This window comes from Miscanthus floridulus, chromosome 7 (assembly GCF_019320115.1).
Source record: "Miscanthus floridulus cultivar M001 chromosome 7, ASM1932011v1, whole genome shotgun sequence".
In the NCBI taxonomy this organism is placed as follows: domain Eukaryota; kingdom Viridiplantae; phylum Streptophyta; class Magnoliopsida; order Poales; family Poaceae; genus Miscanthus; species Miscanthus floridulus.
In genome coordinates, this window is record NC_089586.1 from 89615944 (window position 1) to 89636359 (window position 20416).

At 50.4% G+C, this 20416-nt stretch overlaps 2 protein-coding genes across 3 annotated transcripts; both read right to left on the reverse strand.

The window, feature by feature from the left end:
• Window positions 1-5752: 5752 nt before the first annotated feature.
• LOC136465828 (cyclin-F2-2-like) lies at window positions 5753-6571 on the reverse strand. Its single transcript, XM_066464413.1, has one exon. The coding sequence runs from the start codon at window positions 6569-6571 to the stop codon at window positions 5753-5755; it is 819 nt and encodes a 272-aa protein (XP_066320510.1).
• A 9445-nt stretch (window positions 6572-16016) lies between these two features.
• LOC136463766 ((+)-neomenthol dehydrogenase-like) lies at window positions 16017-20178 on the reverse strand. 2 transcript variants are annotated; one of them, XM_066462744.1, is made up of 4 exons: window positions 19988-20178; window positions 19604-19877; window positions 17076-17261; window positions 16017-16456 (listed from the first exon to the last, which is right to left on the reverse strand). In XM_066462744.1, exons 1-4 carry the CDS (start codon window positions 20050-20052, stop codon window positions 16061-16063), a joined length of 921 nt encoding a protein of 306 aa, XP_066318841.1. In that variant the 5' UTR covers window positions 20053-20178; the 3' UTR covers window positions 16017-16060. The 2 variants fall into 2 exon arrangements, with proteins under 2 accessions (XP_066318841.1, XP_066318840.1); XM_066462743.1 differs by having other exon boundaries at window positions 19604-19880.
• Between the last annotated feature and the right edge of the window lie 238 nt (window positions 20179-20416).

The following is a 20416-nucleotide window of genomic DNA, read 5'->3' on the forward strand; positions in this document are numbered from 1 at the left end:
GTGATGTTGCATTGAGTGGCACTAGGTGATTGAGTTGCAAGCCGGTGGTGCTTGTTACTCTTGGAGGTTGCCACCTCCTAGATGGCTTGGTGGTGGTCTTCGTCGAAGCCCGCAAGAAGCTTGTGCGGCGCTCCAGAGAAGTGCTTTGTGAGGGGCATTGTGCTCGCCCCGTGGGAGCCACGAAGAGTAACTTTAGTAAAGCGTGTCATTGAGCTACCCTCACTTCTGGGGTAGGTTCTTGCGGCGCCCAACGTGCGGGCTTAGCGGGTGATGCTAATTAGCCGCTGAACCACCAAGTGAGCGGTCGACACAATGGGGACTAGCGTGTTGGCAAACACGTGAATCTCGGGAGAAAAATCATCATGTCAACCTTGTTCTTCCCGTTGGTTTGCATCCCCGTTACACAAGCTTGTAATTACTTTCATATACATTGTGCTTGTGTAGTTGCTCTTGTAATTAGTTAGCTTGTGTAGCTTACTAGTTACCTTCTTACTTGTGTAGCATAGAAGTAGCTCCCTTGCGTGGCTAATTTGGTTTGTGTAACCTTGTTAGTCACATTGCTTAGTTTGTGTAGCTAAGTAATTGCGCTCTCTAATTTGGCATTGGTTGCCTTGTTATTGAGCATTGCTAGTGAGCTTAGTTGGCTTTGTGCTTTTGCTTACTAGCATGTGTAGGAGCTCCCATGTTGCTTGAAGTACTAGCGGCATAGGTTTGTGTGACCTTGTTTCTAAAATTGGTTAGGTGAGCTATAGCTAGCCCGGCACCTTTGTTGCTTAATTAGTATCTTTGGAAGGTGCTAGAAAACATAGATAGAGGGGTGTAGTCTTGGCTAGACCGATCGTCTTAATTCCGCACTTGTTTCGGTTAGCCGACGCGTTTAATTTTAGAAAAGACTATTCACCCTCCTCTAGTCCGCCATCTCGATCCTTTCACACGCCACTCAATCCTAGTGGCAATGCAAAGTTAGATCACTCGAGTGGCACTAGATGACCGATATGCAAACAATTTTGCCCCCCTTGATAGTACGGCCATCTATCCTAAACCCGGTCATCAACTTCTTTACACACCTATGACCGGTGAAATGAAACGCCCTAGGTTATACCTTTGCCTTACGCATTCCATTCCATCTCCAATGTCGACGCAACACATGCACCAACATGATCAACAAAGAAATGATCCACTTTATATCATCACGTGATCATATTGGTTCATCGATCTTGACTTCACTTGCTTATCACCGTTGCCTTTGTCCATCGGCGCCAAGTCCTGCTCAAGCTTCACCGCCACGTGGTCCGTCGCTCCAAAGTCTCCGACTTGCCCTTCACGCTTGCAACCGGTCCATCAAGCCAAGTCATGTCTTGATCTTCTCCACCTTGATCATATGACTCAATGTCATGTCTCATTTGCAATGAGCTCCTTCATCGTCACATGTGTGAGCTTTGCAACATCTCCAAGCCATTTTCACCTTCATGGCATATGTTGCTCATATACATGTACATGTGGACTAATCACCTGTGTATCTCACATAAACACAATTAGTCCACCTAGGTTGTCACTCAATTACCAAATCCACACAAGGACCTTTCAATCTCCCCCTTTTTGGTAATTGATGACAACTCTACAAAGATATGGAAATTAAGCTCTTTTGGATTCATGTTGCTTGCCCAAGCAATTTTACCATGTGTAAATGATTTTGGACAAGTATCACAAACCCAAAATGGTAGTATTAGCTCCCCCCTATATATGTGCTAGAGTGTTTGTTTTGAATCTCGCACATATGCATAGATTTAAATTGTGGAAGAGTAATTACTACCAAATGATGCTAAGGTGTATAGAATAAACCTTTGAAGCATGTATCAATCGGAGTTGCACCTTTAAGTTCATCCTTAGCACCATGGTTAGCTAGATATCACTTGGAAATAAAAGCACTAGATACCTTGTGAGATCAACATTAAAAGCAAGGAACTAGCATTACTTGAAAAGCATACCAAGTGTCTAGCTATCATCCTATGCATGCTAGTTATCAAATCATCATTCAAGTTCTACAACTAGCATACACCACATAAGCATGCATATTGAATTGGAAGCTTATGCAATGCAAGCAAGCACATGAATATGCACATATCAAATGCAATCAATCAAAGTTCATGAGCTTGCTCCCCCTACTTGTGTGCTTCTCTTGTCCAAGAATTTTGATCCATCTCTTTTCTTCAATGTTGCTCCCTCTTTGTCTATGTCCATGTCCAACCTCTACTTCTTTGAGCTTTTATATCTTATCTCTCCCCCTTGTACAATCTTAATCTTAAAGCTTTCATATCTTTGTACAATCTCTCCCCCTTTGTCATCAATTTCCATAAAAGGTGTGCTTCTCATTGATGCAAAGATATGCATTTTGGGGTAGATGGTTGAGGCTTGAATCTTGCATTTTTTATGGACATCATTTGATTGGTGGAATGACACCACTTGAAGATACCACTTGTAACTTATACCACTTGTATCTTGTGTAGGGCTTCTTGAGATACCACATATAGGATCTTTGATCTTGATATCAATTTGTGGTACACCTCCCCCTATGTGATAGCATGGGTCATCCATTTGATACACTTGAGCTCTTATAGGTGAGGGATGCATTCTTCATTTGATGATCACTTAAAGTTGAGGATCACTTGTGGAACCATCGTCTTGCATGATTGATACCATGTGTAGATGTGATACCACTTGAAAGAATCTTTTAGTATGGAACCACTTGTTGGATTTATCAATAAGAACCATTTCTTGAACATTTGCTATCTTCATGAGTACCACTTATAGGATATCACTTGTGAGTTGATCTAGACATTACTTGTAGATTCTTGATGAAATACTTGAGTCTAGATACCATTTGAAACAAACAAACTAGATATCCATTTGCATTGTTGTCTTGTGCTTGTACTCTTATCACTATCATGAGCTTCTATGGTTGACTTGAACTAAATTGATTTGCCTAAGCTTCCAAGTCCGGTTTGAACCAATGACAAGCTTCTTCACACCTCTTGTAAGGGTTATCTTGTCAATATTGTACTTGTCACTTGTTAGCAATCTAAATTGAGTCAAGTACTTGGGTTCACTAGCTCATGAACAAATTCATGTACTAACCACTAGATTAAGTAATCATTCAAACAATAGTGGTAGGCTATAAATTTAAGCATTTCATTTGTTATGCATGATCCTATGAAGCATGTACTATATGCACTAACCGCATACTAGTAAGGGATGAAATGATCATGCACATTACAATGATACCTTTGCTATGTTGGAGTAGAGGATAGTCACATAGATTCCAATTCATTACTCCAATAGCAATGTGAAGTCCAATTATAAGCTTGGTGAAGACCAATAGATACCATGTTGAATTTCATTCTTCACCCATATGAAATGAATACCACTTATGATCAAGTGCACTTTCTTGTAACCGGTCCATCAAGCCAAGTCATGTCTTGATCTTCTCCACCTTGATCACATGACTCAATGTCATGTCTCATTTGCAATAAGCTCCTTCATCATCACATGTGTGAGCTTTGCAACATCTCCAAGCCATTTTCACCTTCATGGCATATGTTGCTCACATACATGTACATGTGGACTAATCACCTGTGTATCTCACATAAACACAATTAGTCCACCTAGGTTATCACTCAATTACTAAAACCACACAAGGACCTTTCATCTGTTTTGTCTGAAGCCGTTGAGGGACTGGGGCGCCGACGAGTGGCGATGGCTGGATCCGATGACGAGACGCTTGAGGTCGGTTCCAACCAAGAGAGGCGGTTGTGCGGGTTGGCCGGAGATGATGATGAGGACGACCTGTGCGAGGACGCCGCGGAGCTGTTCGGCAGTAACGTTCAAGCTCCCATCGTCCTCGAGCCCTACGATGATCAAGCAGAGGATGGGGAAGAGAATAACAGCAAGCAGTCACGTCCCTCTACCTCGGTTGTGTGGCTTGATTTCAAGAAACTCTTCAAAACAGTGAAAGGTAAGAAGGTCAGGTATGGAGCTAAGTGCATCCATTGCTCTAAGGAATACTCTGGGCTCTCTAGTGGTAGCACTGGTCACATCACCCGGCATAGGTATAAATGCCCTAGGAGGCGTGAAAAAACTCGCATGTCTCAGTCACAGATCTCTTTTAATCCTGATGGTAGTATGCGCAATTGGGAGTACTGCCCTATTGTTGCTTGTACTCAACTGGTTCGATTGCTTGCTAGGCTTGATGTTCCTATCTCTTTGGGAGTCACAGATCTCTTTTAGAGTGCTTAGGAGGTTGGGTACCCTTACTAGTATAGATTATAGTGCTTACTAGGTTGGCACTAGAGCTCAACTTACTGATGTCTACAATAAGTATGAGGAGAAATATGGAGGTGTTAGGTTGAGGAGGACTGCCCCTCCTAACCTATCTGGTAAAAAAAGATCTGCTTGGGATGAAATTTATGATGATGATAGTGATGTTGGTGGTGGTGGTGGTATGCATACTGCAGCTGCTACTTTAATCATGACTAGAGATACATCTACAACTGCCCTGCTGCAGGCTGCAAGTTCTTCAGGTTCTAATGTTTCTAAACTTGTTTCTTACTTGGACTGTGACACTGTGAACCATTTAGATGATGATTTTAACATCTTGGACTGGTGGCATCAGCGCAAACTCACATATCTAGTGCTGTCAATCATGGCTAAAGATATTTTAACTGTTCCTGTTTCAACCATATCTTCAGAATCCACTTTTAGTATGACTGGCAGGATCATCGAGGAGCAGTGGAGGAAGCTAAAGCCTGAAATGGTGGAGATGCTGACCCGCATCAAAGATTGGGAGGCTGCTGAAGCTCGGCTGCAACACATGGTGAAGGACGAGGAGCTTGAAGAAGCATTTGAATAACTTTATCTTGATTAGTTATCATTTATGTAATGTAACTGTAATATTATGGACTATGGACTGGACTTTGATGAACTTTATAATTGGAGCTGAGTTGTACTCTTTTTTCTGTTTAGGGTTTCTCACAAGGGTGAGTTTTACCTAGATAGGTTTTTAATGAGGCAGCCATGGCACTAAAGCTCCCAATAAAATATTATTTTGTTCTCTGCTGTGTTTGTGTGATTATGTGACTTTGAGTCTTTGATAAGTTCTTTGAACATGTAACTTTGTGTGACTCTTTGATAAGTTCTTTGATTCTGAACAGTTTGTGATTCTGATCAATTTGTGTGACTCTTTGATTCTGATCAGTTTGTGATTCTAATCAGTTTGTGATTCTGAACATTCAGACTTTGTGATTCTGATCAGTTTGAAGTGTTGATCACTTATAGTGCCAGTGCCGGCACGGACACTGTTGGGCTGCCGTGCCCAGTGACACGGCACGGCACGGCTAATACCTGATAGTGACATGCCTGGGCCGACACAGCGACACGGCGGCACTAACAGGCATGGCACGGCTAGTCTACCGTACCGCGTAGTGCCGTGCCTGACCAGGCCGTGCCTGGCCGTGCCCGTGCTAGTGCCGTGCCCAGCGGCCTGTTTGGCCAACTATAGCAGAAGCACTGCATTTGTGGCTTCAACTTTACATTTTTCACTAGGCAAAAGTAACCCAAAGCACGACAAATTAGAGATTCAGTATATAAAAAAAACATACAAACCAAATAAACTGCTCAGATTCTGTGCAGTTACGTTAGCTAAAACCTCTGCTGTGCACTGCTTGCTTCTCAGAGCACCAGTTCTGCTGTTCCTACACTACCTAGGGTCCGCAATCGCATACAACATTGGAAAGAGGTCGACGTCGTCGTCGAAGCCATCACCATGGTGAGGAATCAGAGAGTGGATGGCTTCGACGCAGCGCTCCAACTTTATGGGTTCGTACCCCGTCAGCTCCTTGAGCTCCCTGTTCCAGCGCGTTATCTGCCCGTACGTCGGCTTCAGCGTCAGCCTCGCCAGGAACATGGCCGCCGCAGCCACGGCAGACGGGTTGTGCTGGAGGCAGCTGTAGTGGAACAGCGACATGTCCGCGAAGTCATGCGCACAGGAGCGGAGCTCCAGACGCAGCTCCTCCTGGCCGTAGTGACGGGTGAAGTACTCCACGAACGTGTACGCCGTGGGGCGGCCGAGCCGGTAGTCGAGCGCCACGAGCAGCGCGCGCTCCATGTCCAGCACCTCCTCCTTGCTCGAGGCGAAGCCGCCGCCGCCGCAGCGGCGGCTGTAGCTGGCGATCTCCGCGTCGTCCAGTAGCTCTACGGTTCCCTGGTCCTCGTACTTGGCCGCGGCGCTCAGGAGACGGAGCCGGTGCATGCCGACGTCCGCCAGCGGTTGCACGGAGAGGAACCGATCGGCGTAGGAGACGGCGCGGTGGAGCGTGCCGGGGGCGAGGCCGTAGCACTGGGTGAACCGTTTCATCCAGCCGACGAGGGTGGCGCGCGTGTCCTGGCTCATCCGACCCCGCTGCATCGTCTCCAGGTAATCCGGGGACGGCTTGGCTTCGTCCTCCTGGGCCCGGAGGGTGGCCTCGATGTCTTCGTCATAGCCGTCATAGGGACAGCAGAGCTTCGGAAGAACCATCGTGGAGTTGTCGTCGTAAAGGGTGCCGGCGCCGTCGCAGACCGGAGCAGCGGAGGACACCGACACGGGCTCCTCGACGCCCGGCTGGACGTGGCCATCGTCGTCGTCGTAGCATCAGTCCCACGGTGCTGGAACTGGAACCTCCATGGCAAAGGAAGATGTACTGTCGGCGTCAAAGGGGCTGCCGTAGTCGTAGACCGGTGTCGGATTGAAGCCGGCGGGTGGTACTGGTAGCGCAGGGAGTTCGCCGACGGCGGGCACGTAATAATTGTGAGGGACGTCGACGTTCATTGTTGGAAACGGACCGAACTGGGCGGGCCGTGGAAAATAATCATCAGAGAGATCGGACAAGCTGATCGGAGGAGGAGCAATGTCGAGCCCGAAGCTGAAGGGATGTGTCCTCCTCCCCATGTCGCCACCGGAGAAGGACCAGGAGCTGGCAGTCGAATATGGAGGCGCAATACCAAGGTCGAAGCTGAAGGGGTTGGTGTGCATCGTGGCGCCACCGCTGGAGCAGGATTCGAAGCCAGGCGGCGGAATCTGAAGAACGAGAGGCCGCTTGATGAAGGCGTCCATGGCGCTGGAGCACGACAGCATGTGGGGTAGTGGCCGGCGGCGACGAAAGAGAGACCGAAAGAGACGCGGGGCAATGGGGCATTGAGTTGGCACCTACGTATATTTATGCACTGACCTGAGCGAGTCCGAGTTGGCCTGTGGCATGCATCCGACTTTCTTTTTCATCGTTCCGTTTTTTGCGCTGTGTCGCCGGCTGCCCAACTGGAGTCTAGAACTAGAACCCGCGTCGGATTCGTGTCGCCGCCTGCCCAACCGGTTTCTTTTTCATCGTTCCGTTTTTTGCGCTGTCGGATCCTTTTCAATTTTTTTTGTGCGAGAGTCGGATCCTTTTCATGTTTCTGCATGGCCAAACCGATGAAACATCCGCCGCTGCTACCAACATCGCCATTTTTTTTCCGGAGTCCACAACTGTCTCCTCCGTAAAACGCTGGCGATGGATCGGAGTCGGCCAACCTCTGATCCATGAAAAAAAAAACAAAAAAGAAAGCCGGTTCAGATCATCGCAGAAGTCTTTTTCTTGTAGCAATGTAGCAGTTACGCTTGGGCGCAGCAGGAGTCTATTGCGGAGTGCGGACTCGACCGTTTGAATCTCTCAGCTGGCAACTCCGCAAGTACTTCAGCCGTATTTTTCAGCGAACGAATATTGTTTTTCTCTTATAATAAATCAGTATAAGCAGCGACATAAGCCAAATTTCAGCGAAACGAATACGGCCACTGTATTTGTCACCGATCTAACAAGGAAACACAGATAGATAGCTACGGTAGTAAGGATTAGATACTCAGGACAACGAATAATCGCCTCTGCCGCCAGGGGCGCCTTGCACTCGGTCAGTTTTATTCGGTTTTTGGTAATGCTTGAGTCAAGACGTCTGTCCACGTCGAACGCTCCTTGATGGGCCTGTACGCTACTACTACTAGCTCAACACACCTGTGTACTTTATACACTCCTCATCTCTCAAGAAAATATCTCCACTCCGCTCGCCTATCACGTGCTTCACTGCGTGAGGCCACGACTGCGCTCCGCGACCATGTTTCGCCGCGCCTCCCGCATGCCTTCCTCTCCACCGCACCTCCCGCCTGCCTTCATCTCCACCGCCGCGTGTCCGCACCGCTGCGGCGTGCTCCCCCACAACCGCACAGCCGATGTCGCCTCGCCGCGCGAGGCCACACCCACCCGATTGCTGCTGTCGCCTCCACCGCGAGTACCGCTTGTCTGGGGCACCGCACGCGCCCTATCACCAGGGGCAGCGCAGCCGCTCACCGGGGGCCGCGCAACCGCCCGCACGCTGCCATCCTCCTTCACCACCGCGACCGCACAACCAGATCCAGCTGTGTCATGCTCCACCCGCCTACCTGCCAGGTTTTGCTGAAAGCGCATGTTGCAAGCGTATGTTTCAAGTGTTTCACATGTTTCCGATGTATGTTGCAAGTGTTTCAGATGGATGTTGCAAAAGTAGATCTGGATATTGCATATGTTGCAATGGTTGTACACTTATGTTGCAAAGGTCTGTTACCAATGTTTCATTTACGTTTTTGGACGTATGTTGCAAGTGTGTTTATCTGGATGTTGCATATGTTTCATACATATGTTGCAAGTGTTTTATCTGAAAGTTGTGTATGCTTGCAATGATTTCAAGTGTTTTTATGAGTTTTTTTCAAGTGTTTCAGAAGCATGTTTCAAGTGTTTCATCTATCTTTTTTTGTATGTTGCAAGTGTTGCATCTGGATGTTTTAAAAGTAGATAGAGCGAGTGTAGTGGATCTCCATCTGGTTGGTGTGGATCAGATTTTTGGCGGTATTTCTCGACTCCACGGTGGTTAGTGGCGGCGGGCAGACCATGACCCTACAGCAGTGGTCAGCGGCGGCTTGAGGCAGCTCTCAGGCAGGTGCCTTCGGCACGCGGGCCCCGCGTGGGGCGTATAAAATGGAGTGGAAGCGGACTACAGGTGTGGACGTTCGGGCGCTAGCACTTCTCTTCAGTTTTAGCATGCAAGACAGGTTCTCCACATCACAACCAAAGGTTAAGAAGAGACGTAACACAACAGAAACAATGAGCCTCGAAACTCAACTTCCATTCTAGGCGAGGAACTTCGGGTTGTGACACCTTTGGCGAGGCTCACACTCGGTTAGCCCTAAGGATTACCGGCTCAGGTGAGTTGACCACTCTCCAGTCTTACCGACCAGGACCGAGCATGACAGGTGCTGTCCGACCACACACACTATGGTCAGAGGTAGAAGAAGAGGGAGAACAGAGCATACACACATAGCCAGAGACACCAGCGTGGGGTGGAGCCCTGTATAGGAGATGACAAATCTGAACTCTCTTTACTGAGTTGTAGTGGCAAACTATTTATACAACTCTATCCTATCTAGTCCTATTACAGCTGTCATGCTGCTACAGCTACTAGATAACACAGTAGGGCTGACTCTGGCGCCAGCCCCTGCATGTGGCTACAATCCGACAGGTGAGCCGTTCGGCGCCTGTCTCTATAGCGGCTACAGTACCACAGCAGGGAGCATTTCAGCGCCACCTTCTCTTGCTGTGTGTTCACACAAGGAATCAGTAGATTATCTAACAATTCTTCCCCTAATCCTACTGCTATTCCTTGTACTCCCTCCATGCCGATCATCTCCTTCAGCTCCGTGAGTCGAAGATGTCCGAGCGGCTTGGTGAGGACGTCCATGAGTTGCCGACCAGTTTCGACGAACTCGATGACGATCTGCCCTCCATCAACACAGTCCCTAAGGAAGTGGAACTTCATGTCGATGTGTTTGCTCCGGTCGTGCAGAACCAGATTCTTCGCGAGGGTGATAGCGGGCTGGTTATCCACCATCAGTGCTAGTGGGTGAGCTTCCACGTCGGTCAGCTCGCCCAGCAGCCGGCGCAGCCACACAACTTGGCATGCCGCTGTGGCCATCGCTACGTACTCTGCCTCGCACGTAGATAGCGCCACCACCTTCTATTTTAGCGACAGCCATGAAATTAGAGCCGACCCGAGGAAGATGAGCACGCTAGAGGTGCTCCATCGTCCGTCGATGTCTCCCGCCATGTCTGCATCGCTGAACATAGTGAGCTGTAGCCTACTCTCTCCGGTCTTGGAAAAGATGATCCCCTGATCCACTGTCCCGTTGACGTAGCGCAGTGGCCGCTTCACTGTAGCCCAGTGATCCTCTCTGGGATCCTCCATGAAGTGACTGACGTAGCCCACAATGAACACAATATCCGCCCTTGTGTGGACTAGGTAGCGCAGACCGCCGACGATGCTCCGGTAGAGTGTTGCATCTACCTTCGCCGCGGTGCTAACCTTTGTTAGCCTCAGCCGCTCCTCCATCGGAGTCATGCAAGGCTTGCACTCAGCCATATCGCTCTGCTCCAATACCTTTGAGGCATACGCGCTCTGACCGAGCGTGAGTTCCTCCTTCCCTTGTCGCACCTTGATGCCGAGGTAGTAGGAGAGTGCGCCGAGATCGCTCATTCAAAAACGAGCCACCATCTCACGCTTGAAGCTATTGATGTCCTCCGTTCTCACGCCGATGATGATCAAGTCGTCCACATACACGCTGACGACAAGCTCCTCCTTCCCCTGTCGCCGTGTGTAGAGTGCTTGCTCGGTTGTGCACCGCTGGAACCCAAGCTCGCCCAGCGTGGCGTCAAGCTTAGCGTTCCACGCTCGTGGGGCCTGCCATGGCCCGTAGAGCGCCTTGCGCAGTCGTAGCACCCTATGCTCCGCTCCCTTGATGGCAAAACCTTGAGGTTGCCTGACGAACACCGTCTCTGCCAGCTCGCCGTTAAGGAAGGCCGATTTAACGTCTAAGTGATGGACGCGCCAGTGCTTTGCTGCTGCCAAGGCTAGTAGCAAATGAACAGACTCCATGCGCGCTACTGGCGCAAAGGCTTCCTCGAAGTCGATGCTCTCGCGCTAAACAAAGCCTCGGGCGACAAGGCGCGCCTTGTGCTTGACAATGGCGCCGAGCTTGTCCCGCTTGACCTTGTACACCCACTTTAGGCTGATCGGACGGCATCCTTGATGTGGATCGATGAGCTCCCAAGTCTCATTTTCCTTGATCGCTTTCATCTCCTCCAGCATCGCCCACCGCCAGTTTCCATCGCGCTCTGCCAGCGCGAATGTGGGTGGTTCCTCTGCACTGACAAGCAATAGCTCTTGGTCATTGAGCAGCCGACCAGCCAGTCCTGAGGCCCCTATGCCACCGACGATGTCATCCAGCCTGCGGAACCGTACCTCCTCACCTTCGTGGAAGGCATCCACGAACTCAGTGATGTCACTTGGAGGTGAGGCGAACTCGATCGGCATTGATGGAGTTCCCTGTTCCACCAGAGTGCTCGGCATAGCACCTAGAGTGCTTGGCACCCTGGTTGTAGTGTTTCGCACTACTTCTGGACAGCTCGTCACTACTCCTGCAGTGCTCGGCACCACTATAGGAGTGCTCAGCCTCAGTCTTGGAGTGGTCGGCACCACTGCAAGACCTCTTGGCTCCGCTACGGGAGTGCTCGACACCCGTCCTGGACTGGTCGCCACCACTGTAGGACCGGCATCCCTCCCGAAGTGCTCGACACTGCCCCAGGAGTGCTCGGCTCTGCCGCTGGAGTGCTCGGCACTCCTTCCGGAGTGCTCGGCACCTCTTCTCCAGCATCTCTACCACCGTGGATGACCAAGTGCTCGACGATGAAGGTGCTGATGAAGCCGCCAGCTTCCCCCGTGCTCGGACTGTTCCAGTCCCAAGCCGCCTTCTCATCGAACACGACGTCGTGCTAGACAAGCACCTTGTGTCCGCGTGGGTCGTAGAGCCGGTACGCCTTGGTACCCTCCACGTAGCCTAGGAACACCATCGGTGTGCTCCTGTCCTCTAGCTTGGTGAGGATCGACTTCATCTTCCTGACGTGGCCGATGCAGCCGAATATCCGGAGGAAGGACACGCTCGGCTTTCACCCATACCAAGCTTCAAACGGCGTTTTGCTCGTCAGGGCCTTGGTCGGAGCGCGGTTGAGGATGAACACTGCCGTGGTCACTGCCTCACCCTAGAACCTTGCCGGCATGCCTTTGGCCTTCATCATGGATCGAGCCATGCCGACCACCGTCTGGTTCCGCCTCTCCACCACGTTATTCTATTGTGGCGAGTACGGCACGGTGTGGTGTCACACCACACCCTGATCCATGCGGTACGCAGTGAACTCTACCGAAGTGAATTCACCGCTACGATCAGTCCTTAGCACATGGAGCTTCTTGCCGCTCTCAGCCTCCGCGCGCATCTTGAACTTTTTGATCATCGCCGCCGCTTCGTCCTTGCTCGTTAGGAGTTGCAGCCACATATAGCGACTGCAATCATCCATGAGCAGAAGGAAGTACCGCTGATCACCGTTTGTGGCTGGTGTGATCGGCTCGCAGAGGTCGCCGTGGATGAGCTCGAGAGCATCCTTCGCCTGATACTTGGCCGCCTTTGGGAACGGTAGCCTCCTCTGCTTCCCAGCCAGGCAGCTGTCACACAGCTCGCCTCCTTGCTTGATGTGGGGTAGCCGTCGGACCATCTTCTTTAGCCGACCAAGTACGTCAAAGCTGAGATGTCCGAACCGGGCATGCCACAGCCATGGTTCCTCGGTGTGCCTTGTCGCCAGGCACACCGGTTGCTCTACCTTCAGGTAGAATAGATACAACCAGTTCAAGGACCTCTTCACCTTGGCGAGAAGTCGCTGCTCCGGGTCCCTGATCCTAAGGACTCCGTCCTTAATCAGTACCTCGCTACTGCGCTCATCCACCTGACCAATGCTGATGATGCTTGAACGCAACTGCGAAATGTAATATACATCCGTTAGCACATGGTGCTCTCCGTTCTGACACTTGAAGATGATGGTGCCGTGCCCTTGGATTGCCACCCTTGAGCCATCACCAAACTTCAGCGTACCGGTAACATTGTCGTCGAGCTCGGAGAAGGCTGCCTTAGAGCCCGTCATGTGGTTACTGGCACCAGATTCTAGATACCACCGTTGCTCCTAGTCAACACCCACACGTCCGAGGTGGACTTGGGCGCTTGGTTCGTCGAGGTTGACAGCCTTCAGGGCCTTCCTAGGTCCTTCCACCGTCGTCGCCTCTTCCTTCTCCTCGGCCTCAACGTCGTGCAGTGCACAGAACGTCACCATCAGGATAGTGGCCTCATCATCATCATCATCAGCTTATGCCAGATGAGTCTCAGTCTTCTTCTCCTGCTTGCGATTTGGGCACTCCCATGCCCAATGGCCCATCTTTCCGCAACGCCGGCAGGTGTTGGGGTTGACCTGCTTCTTCTTCTCCAAAGAAGCCTTGCCGCGGCATTTGCCATCGCCACCGCGGCTGGAGGAGGCCACCCCGGAGTTCCTCCGAGCAGCCCACTCCTCCTCTGTCAGCAGCAGTTTGTCGCTGTCCTTCGTTGCTGTTGCCTGCTCCATGCGCTCATCCACCGCCCGCAGACGGCCTGTCACATCCTCAATGGTGAGGGTAGACAAGTCCAACATCGTCTCTATGGAGAGAGCAATCTGGATGTACTTTACCGACACGGAGTGCAGGTACTTGGAGATCACCTCCTCTTCATCGATGGTGACACAGTGGCTCTTCAGCTTGCTGATGAGCGTCTGCAGGCGGAGGGAGAAGTCCTCCACCGTTTCACCATCCTTGAACTTGAGGTTGGCGTACTCCTGCTTCAGAAGCTGGGTCGTCACCTTCTTTGCGCGGTCGGAACCGACGCGCATCACCGCAATAGCCTCCCACGCCTCCTTAGCAGAGCTCTTCACCCCCAACGGCTCCCTATACTCTGCCGGTATAGTAGCGAGGATAGCCTCCAACGCTGACATGCCATCTTCCTCATTGTCGGTGCCCTTGTCAACAACATTCCAGTGTTGTCGGGCTCTGAGCTTGACTTTCATAGTCACCGACCACTCTCCATAGTTGGTGCGAGTCAGCATCAGCCAACTGGTGCCGCTGACCTCCCGTACCGTGCGAACAACGACCTCCTACCGTGGTTGGGCAGCCACAGCAGTGCCACTGCTGTCGCTCATCTCCGAACCGTTCGTCACCGCCAGCGGTTAATCCGGCGACGGTGCTTGTACGGCTCTGATACCACTTGTTAGCCCTCATGATCACCGGCTTAGGTGAGTCGACCACTCTCCAGTCTTACCGACCAGGACCGAGCACGACAGGCGCTGTCCGACCACACACACTATGGTCAGAGGTAGAAGAAGAGGGATAACAGAGCATACACACAGCCAGAGACACCAGCGTTGGCCGGAGCCCTGTATAGAAGATGACAAATCTGAACTCTCTTTACTGAGTTACAGTGGCAAACTATTTATACAACTCTATCCTGTCTAGTCCTAGTACAGCTGTCATGCTGCTACAGCTACTAGATAACACAGCAGGACTGACTCTGGCGCCTACCTCTGCATGTGGCTACAATCCGGCAGGTGAGCCGTTCGGCGTCTGCCTCTACAGCGGCTACGGTACCATAGCAGGGAGCCTTTTCGGCATCGTCTTCCCTTGCTGTATGAAAACAATAGATTATCTAACAACTCTCTCCTCGTCCGCTGGCGTGGTTGTGGCTGGAGCTGATGTGGGTGTGGAGCTGGAGCCGGTGACATCTCCCCGGACTTGAACTAGTTCGACCTTGGTCCCAAGCTGGTGCGCGAGAAAACTGCTGCTTGATCGCGCGATCTCGTCTTCCGAAGTTGCTGAGTGTCGAAGAAGAATTCAACCAGTGAATCAGCAACTGGGGCACCATCTTGTCGTGGACATGGTGAAGACGACGATCCAGGACAGCATCAGGGACCTGCAACTCATTAATGACATCAGGTAGAACAAGACTCACCGTGTGAGAAGAGGGCAAATAACTACTAAGATTACATGTGTATGCACTTTTGTAATAGATCTCGGATGTTTCAGAGTTTATAGTTCAGCAATAAATTATAATGGTTCAGTTGGATGTGCTTGTTGATTTTTTCTTTTTTTCTTTTATGGGCGATTTCCCAATTTTGTATTTATTTTTGCTTTAGTTGCAGGCTTATTAAATTATACATGTTTTGTTTTTCTTTTTTAGCTAGTTGATTACACATGCTTCCAAATAAGAAGGTCAGATGTGGTTCTGCCTCAGTGTGGTTTTGGTGGATGCTAGGGATTAACCAGTTCCACGCGTGTGGGTCTGTGGGATAGTACCCGACTATCCGTGTATATATATCCAAACAAAGCATTAGCTAGTTAAAGCATCTCCAAGAGGTCCTTGACTATCTTAGCTGGTTTTAGAGTTTTAAGAAGCTAACCATTAGTTGTTTTTTTCTTTTGAAAAGAAGCTAACTATTAGCGAATAAAATCAATATAGACCTCTATTTTTACCTTTCTGCGATGTTTTCTAATAGTTAGCTTCTTAAGACTCTAAAACTAGATGGGAGGAGGATGGGGGCGAAAAACACAAGGAATTAATGAACTATCCAGGCAGATTACATGCATAGAGTGCAAACACATATTTGAGAGTTGAATGGGAGATTTATCTTAGGAGTTGCTTTGCAAAGCTGTTAGAAATGCCTTAAAAAACAAATTAGAAAGTTGTTTTAAGGCGCTTTTAAATATGATCCGGCAGAGCAGTAAAAAACGCCTAAAATGTGCACTGTACACCGCAGTAGTGCAGTCAAAGACGTACACTTGTTTTCCCCCCCGAGGAATAAGACGGTCATTTCCATCTTAAAAGAAGAAACAAAAAGGAAAACCCATATCACTCGGCCCCATCTATTCCATACGGAAACGGCAACCACCATGATCTGCACAGTGCATACCACCGCGCGCCGACCGGCGACCGGTGCTGTGCAGGTACCCAACCCACCCACCCCCAGCACCATGAGATGCACGCACACACTGACACACGCGCATGACATACAAGTCAGAGCTTGGAGTAGAGCTGCGGCGTGCGCCACTTGAAGAACTTGCCGGTGGGCAGGTGCTGGGGCGGGAGCAGCGCGAGCCCCGCGGCGACGCGTCCGGCCTCCTCGGCGGTGCGCTTGCCGAGTCCCCGCGTCATGTCGGTGCGCGTGAACCCGGGGCAGAAGCAGTTGACGCTCACCCCGCGCCCCGCCAGCCGCGACGCCAGCAGGCGGGAGTAGGCGTTGAGGGCCAGCTTGGACACGGCGTAGTCCGTCCACACCTCGGGCCACCCGCGCCCGCGCCAGGTGCCGTCCGCCACCTGCGCCAGGAACCGCGACGCCATCCCCTCGATGTTGCCCTCTGTCAGCGCCGCCTCGTCCAGGAGCATGCGCCGCAGCTGAGGGTCCTTCACCTTCTGCATGCCACAATCAAATCAAATGGCATTATTAGGAATTCCTCTGAAACCGACATCAGATCGAATGCCACTAACTCGCTGCACTGATATGTCTGCAGTCTGCGTGCGTTAGACTGGCATGCATGCCGGTGTAGCGTTCGATCATGTGGCTTGTTGGAGGTTGGCTCAGACATGTCATGGCTTGTGAGTTTCGACAGTTCATACATGGTGTGGAGTGTGAACGACACAGCACACTGTACACCGGGCACAGGGGCATCGGGCAGTTCTGAAGTGCTGGTATGGTATCATGTGCCAATGCCCCTGCATGGCAACGGCAAATCAAGTGGCGCTGTCTCTGCGATAGAGCGTTCAAACATTGTAGTCCATGCCTCTGAACAGAATGAGCCCATTGACAGCAGGCTACTTGCACCCTTAAGCAGCCTGCTGCTTGGAGTATTCAGAAAATCTCAATGGATTGAGTGATTGACTGATTTGATCGGCCAGAAATAAACTAAGGTCAAGTCAACACAGACATGTGCCATCATTAATCTCTGCTACTGCCGGTGTATAGTTTCAACTGACCTGACATACAACTACAAGCATCAGACTGAAGATATATCGTTTGACAGCAGCAACTTACGTTGAGAAGACCAAGCTGGGAGCTGATGTTTAGGATGCGGCTGGTGGTGGTGGGCGAGCGGCGGAAGAGTGGCAGCAGCGCCTCGGTGAGCATCTTGGCCCCGTAGAAGTTGGTCCGGAGGACCGTCTCCGCGTGCTCCACGGAGTTGGTGTCCATCTCGTTGAACGACACCCCAGCATTGTTCACCTGCAACCAACAAAACAGCGTGCAAAATCAGCCTCAGATTTCAGAATGAAGTACACCACCATCTATAGCTTCTCTCTATATATATACACATACTGTATGCGATAGTGGGAGCAGTTCGTGAGGCTGGCGTAAAATAGAAACCTGCGCGTCCGTCCTTTGCTTGTTTTGCTCGCTTGTGCGTTTGCGGTAGCTACTTTTTATACAACTTAGCGTGTGGCATGAGGTTCTTAAACTACGTTTTACTAATCCTAGTAGTTCATTGTTACTTGAACCGAATTCAGTGGCTTGTGCATATATATGCATATAATAAGCATGGAGGATCTCCGATCAAATGTGGGCGACTTGACTTCAATTCCAAACGACCGTACACAGAATATTTTTGTGATTTCTGCTGTGAGTTTTCTATGCTATGGCTGAATTGAAATGCTTGAATTCCAAGTAGACTGTGTACCTACTTATGTATCTCAGAAGTTTGACATCACCACCGGAAACATTTGACACGTTATTAATTAGGGCATAATAATAATAATAATAATAATAATAATAATAATAATAATAATAATAATAATAATAATAATAATAATAATAATAATAATAATAATAATAATAATAAAACTTGAGCATCTAATATAATACTCCGGTCGCAAGAGATGACCGAAGAGCTAGCGAGCTCAACGGATTAATTGGAGGACCGGGTATAAGGCTGCTAGCGAGGTTATCCTAAATTAATTTAGTGAGGATGGTGATTTTGAAGTCTATATAGCCAAAGGGTCTCTAGCCTAGTGGTTAGAGCACCTGAATAGCATCCAGCAGGTCTGGGTTCGACTCTCCGTGAAAACAAATTTAAATAGGTCTAAAATTAAAAAAAATAAAAAAAATAGGTTGAGGTTTCCCCTGCTGACTTTGGTAAAAAAAAATATATCTTATGAATCGATGAGTGTGAGCTGCGGACTAGGTTCATGCGCGTCGACTCAAATTAGTCGCGGCCGGGCTACACGGCGAAATGGTAAGGTCATCACTGCGCATAACGACGACTACCATGACCTTGTACGTATACTCCACCGACTGGACGTACTCCTGACGACATTGGCTTTGAACTTAATTGTGTGTGCGTGAGCATGACTTGTTCAATGTTCAGGCAAGACCGGATGTGTAATAAAAGAGTGGTGACGGACTGGCGGTGGTAGACCACTACCGGTACCACGTTTGCCAAGCTAGCTTGCCGCAAACAAAAATATATATAGGTACATTTGACTTTATATAAGTCCTAGTGACATTGGGTTCATATGACAAAGAAAATGGCACATGACTATTTTTTTTCGTGTTCTTCTTATATTTATATACGGAGTATAAGCATCCACAGTACACACAGTGTTTTGCTGTGAACCTTTGACATGCACGAAAAATAAAGGATACATGGGGCTTCAATCGACGGCACGCCACAGTGTCGCGCTCCCACATCCACTCGGCCTGTTCGGGTGGCTGGTTCGTATCGTTGCTGGTTCGTGAAGAAGTACTGCTGGCTGGTTTGTGTGAGAGAAAAATACTGTTCTGACTGGAAATTTACCTATCTGTACCTTGAGAAGTCAAACCCTACTAACGGCCCAGGATGGCAACGGGGATGTACTCGTCGGGTATCGCTGGAACGTTCTCTTCCCCGCTACGAAGAATTCATCCCATCTCCGTCCCCGTTAACTGTCTCGGGTATAGATTCTTGCCCATCCCCATATCCGTCGGGCATCGGTCGGGTAACAGATACCCGACGGGTACTGCATACCCGATAAACAAGGACACTTGGGGTCGCAGCTTTGCAATCGAAGACGTTTCTTCTTCACCCAGGTATAAGTGTCGGAGTCTCGGAGATGCCAAGGAAAATGAGCGAGGTTACGAGGAGGACGAGCAAAGGTGGCAGAGAGACCGAACTGAGGAAGCGAGGGGCACGAGCGCTCGTGAGGCAGGCATGCTTGTGCTGCTGGTGGAGATGGTGAGGAAAAATTGAACTAGGGTTCCTAGAATACACAAACTATATATATGATTGTTCAGATTTGGACCAAAATACCTATGTTGAGTTTCTTTGGGCCTAATACTCGCATGACAACTCAAATAGTCGGGTTTCTCAACGGGTAACGGGAATGGGTAAACATGGAACGTTCCCGTACCCGCTATACTGCCCATTTAGATACCCGCAAGTAAAGATATGATCTCATTCTCATTCTCTAATGGATCAAATACCCGTCGGGTATCGGGTATCGCCCCGTTGCCATCTTTACTAACGGCAAAGCGAATCGAAAGGCCAAAAAGGAGACGCCCGAAACCCGAGGAAATTAAGGCTCACGGCTCACCAGGATGTCGAGGCCGCCGAGCTCGTCGCGCACCCACGACGCGAACGCGGCGACGGAGGCCGGGTCGGCGACGTCGAGGCGGCGGAACCGCACGGCGCCGCGGAGTCCCCTGGCGCGGAGCGCGGCCGCGGCGGCCTCCCCGCGCGCCTCGTCCCGCGCCGTGACCACCACGCACAGGCCCTGCTCCGCCAGGCGCGCCGCCAGCGCGTGCCCGATGCCGCGGTTCGCGCCCGTCACCACCGCCACCGTCTCCCCCGTCCACCACGCCGCCGCCCTGCTGCATGCATGCCGCGCAGCGCAACAGATCAGGAATGAACTCTCGAGGAGCTGATCGAAGGCCGAAGCTAGCTAATGCTGGTTACACAACGAGATAGCACTACTCACTTGAGCGGTGGCGTCTCCTTGTCCTTTGAGGCGACGCAGTCCATCGACGACGACGATGACGGCATCGATCGAGCTGGTGGTTACCGCCGCCGCCTGATCTCCGTTCCAACGGGAGCTGGGGCTTGGAAAGTTGGAGTGAAGGAAGCGAACGAGATGGAGCAAGTTCTCTCGGGAGCTAAGCTAAGCTAGCTAGTTGCAAGTGATGGAAATGGAAGGGACAAGCAAGTGGCCAGCCAAGGGAGCGTTTATATACAGGGACGGGACGGCCGGACGGCTTGTGAAACCAAAGCTGATGGAGAGCAAGCGGAGGTGGAGGTGGAGCGGAGGCCAGTGGCTGGCCAGTGGGGCATGCCCATCTCAGACGAGATGCGGCACAGGTAGCCACGTCTGAAAGCGAAGGGATACCAGAGTGCTAGCTGCTCCTCCGTT

What these genes read in the sequence shown, in the direction of transcription:
- LOC136465828 (XM_066464413.1), bottom strand. Translation starts at nt 6,571, where the DNA reads ATGGTTCTTCCGAAGCTCTGCTGTCCCTATGACGGCTATGACGAAGAC.
- LOC136463766 (XM_066462743.1), bottom strand. Translation starts at nt 20,052, where the DNA reads ATGCCGTCATCGTCGTCGTCGATGGACTGCGTCGCCTCAAAGGACAAG. An exon ending in AAGGAGACGCCACCGCTCAA is followed by an intron (nt 19,881 to 19,987) that starts GTGAGTAGTGCT and finishes GCATGCATGCAG; the next exon opens with CAGGGCGGCGGCGTGGTGGA. An exon ending in CCCAGCTTGGTCTTCTCAAC is followed by an intron (nt 16,457 to 17,075) that starts GTAAGTTGCTGC and finishes TGTGGCATGCAG; the next exon opens with AAGGTGAAGGACCCTCAGCT.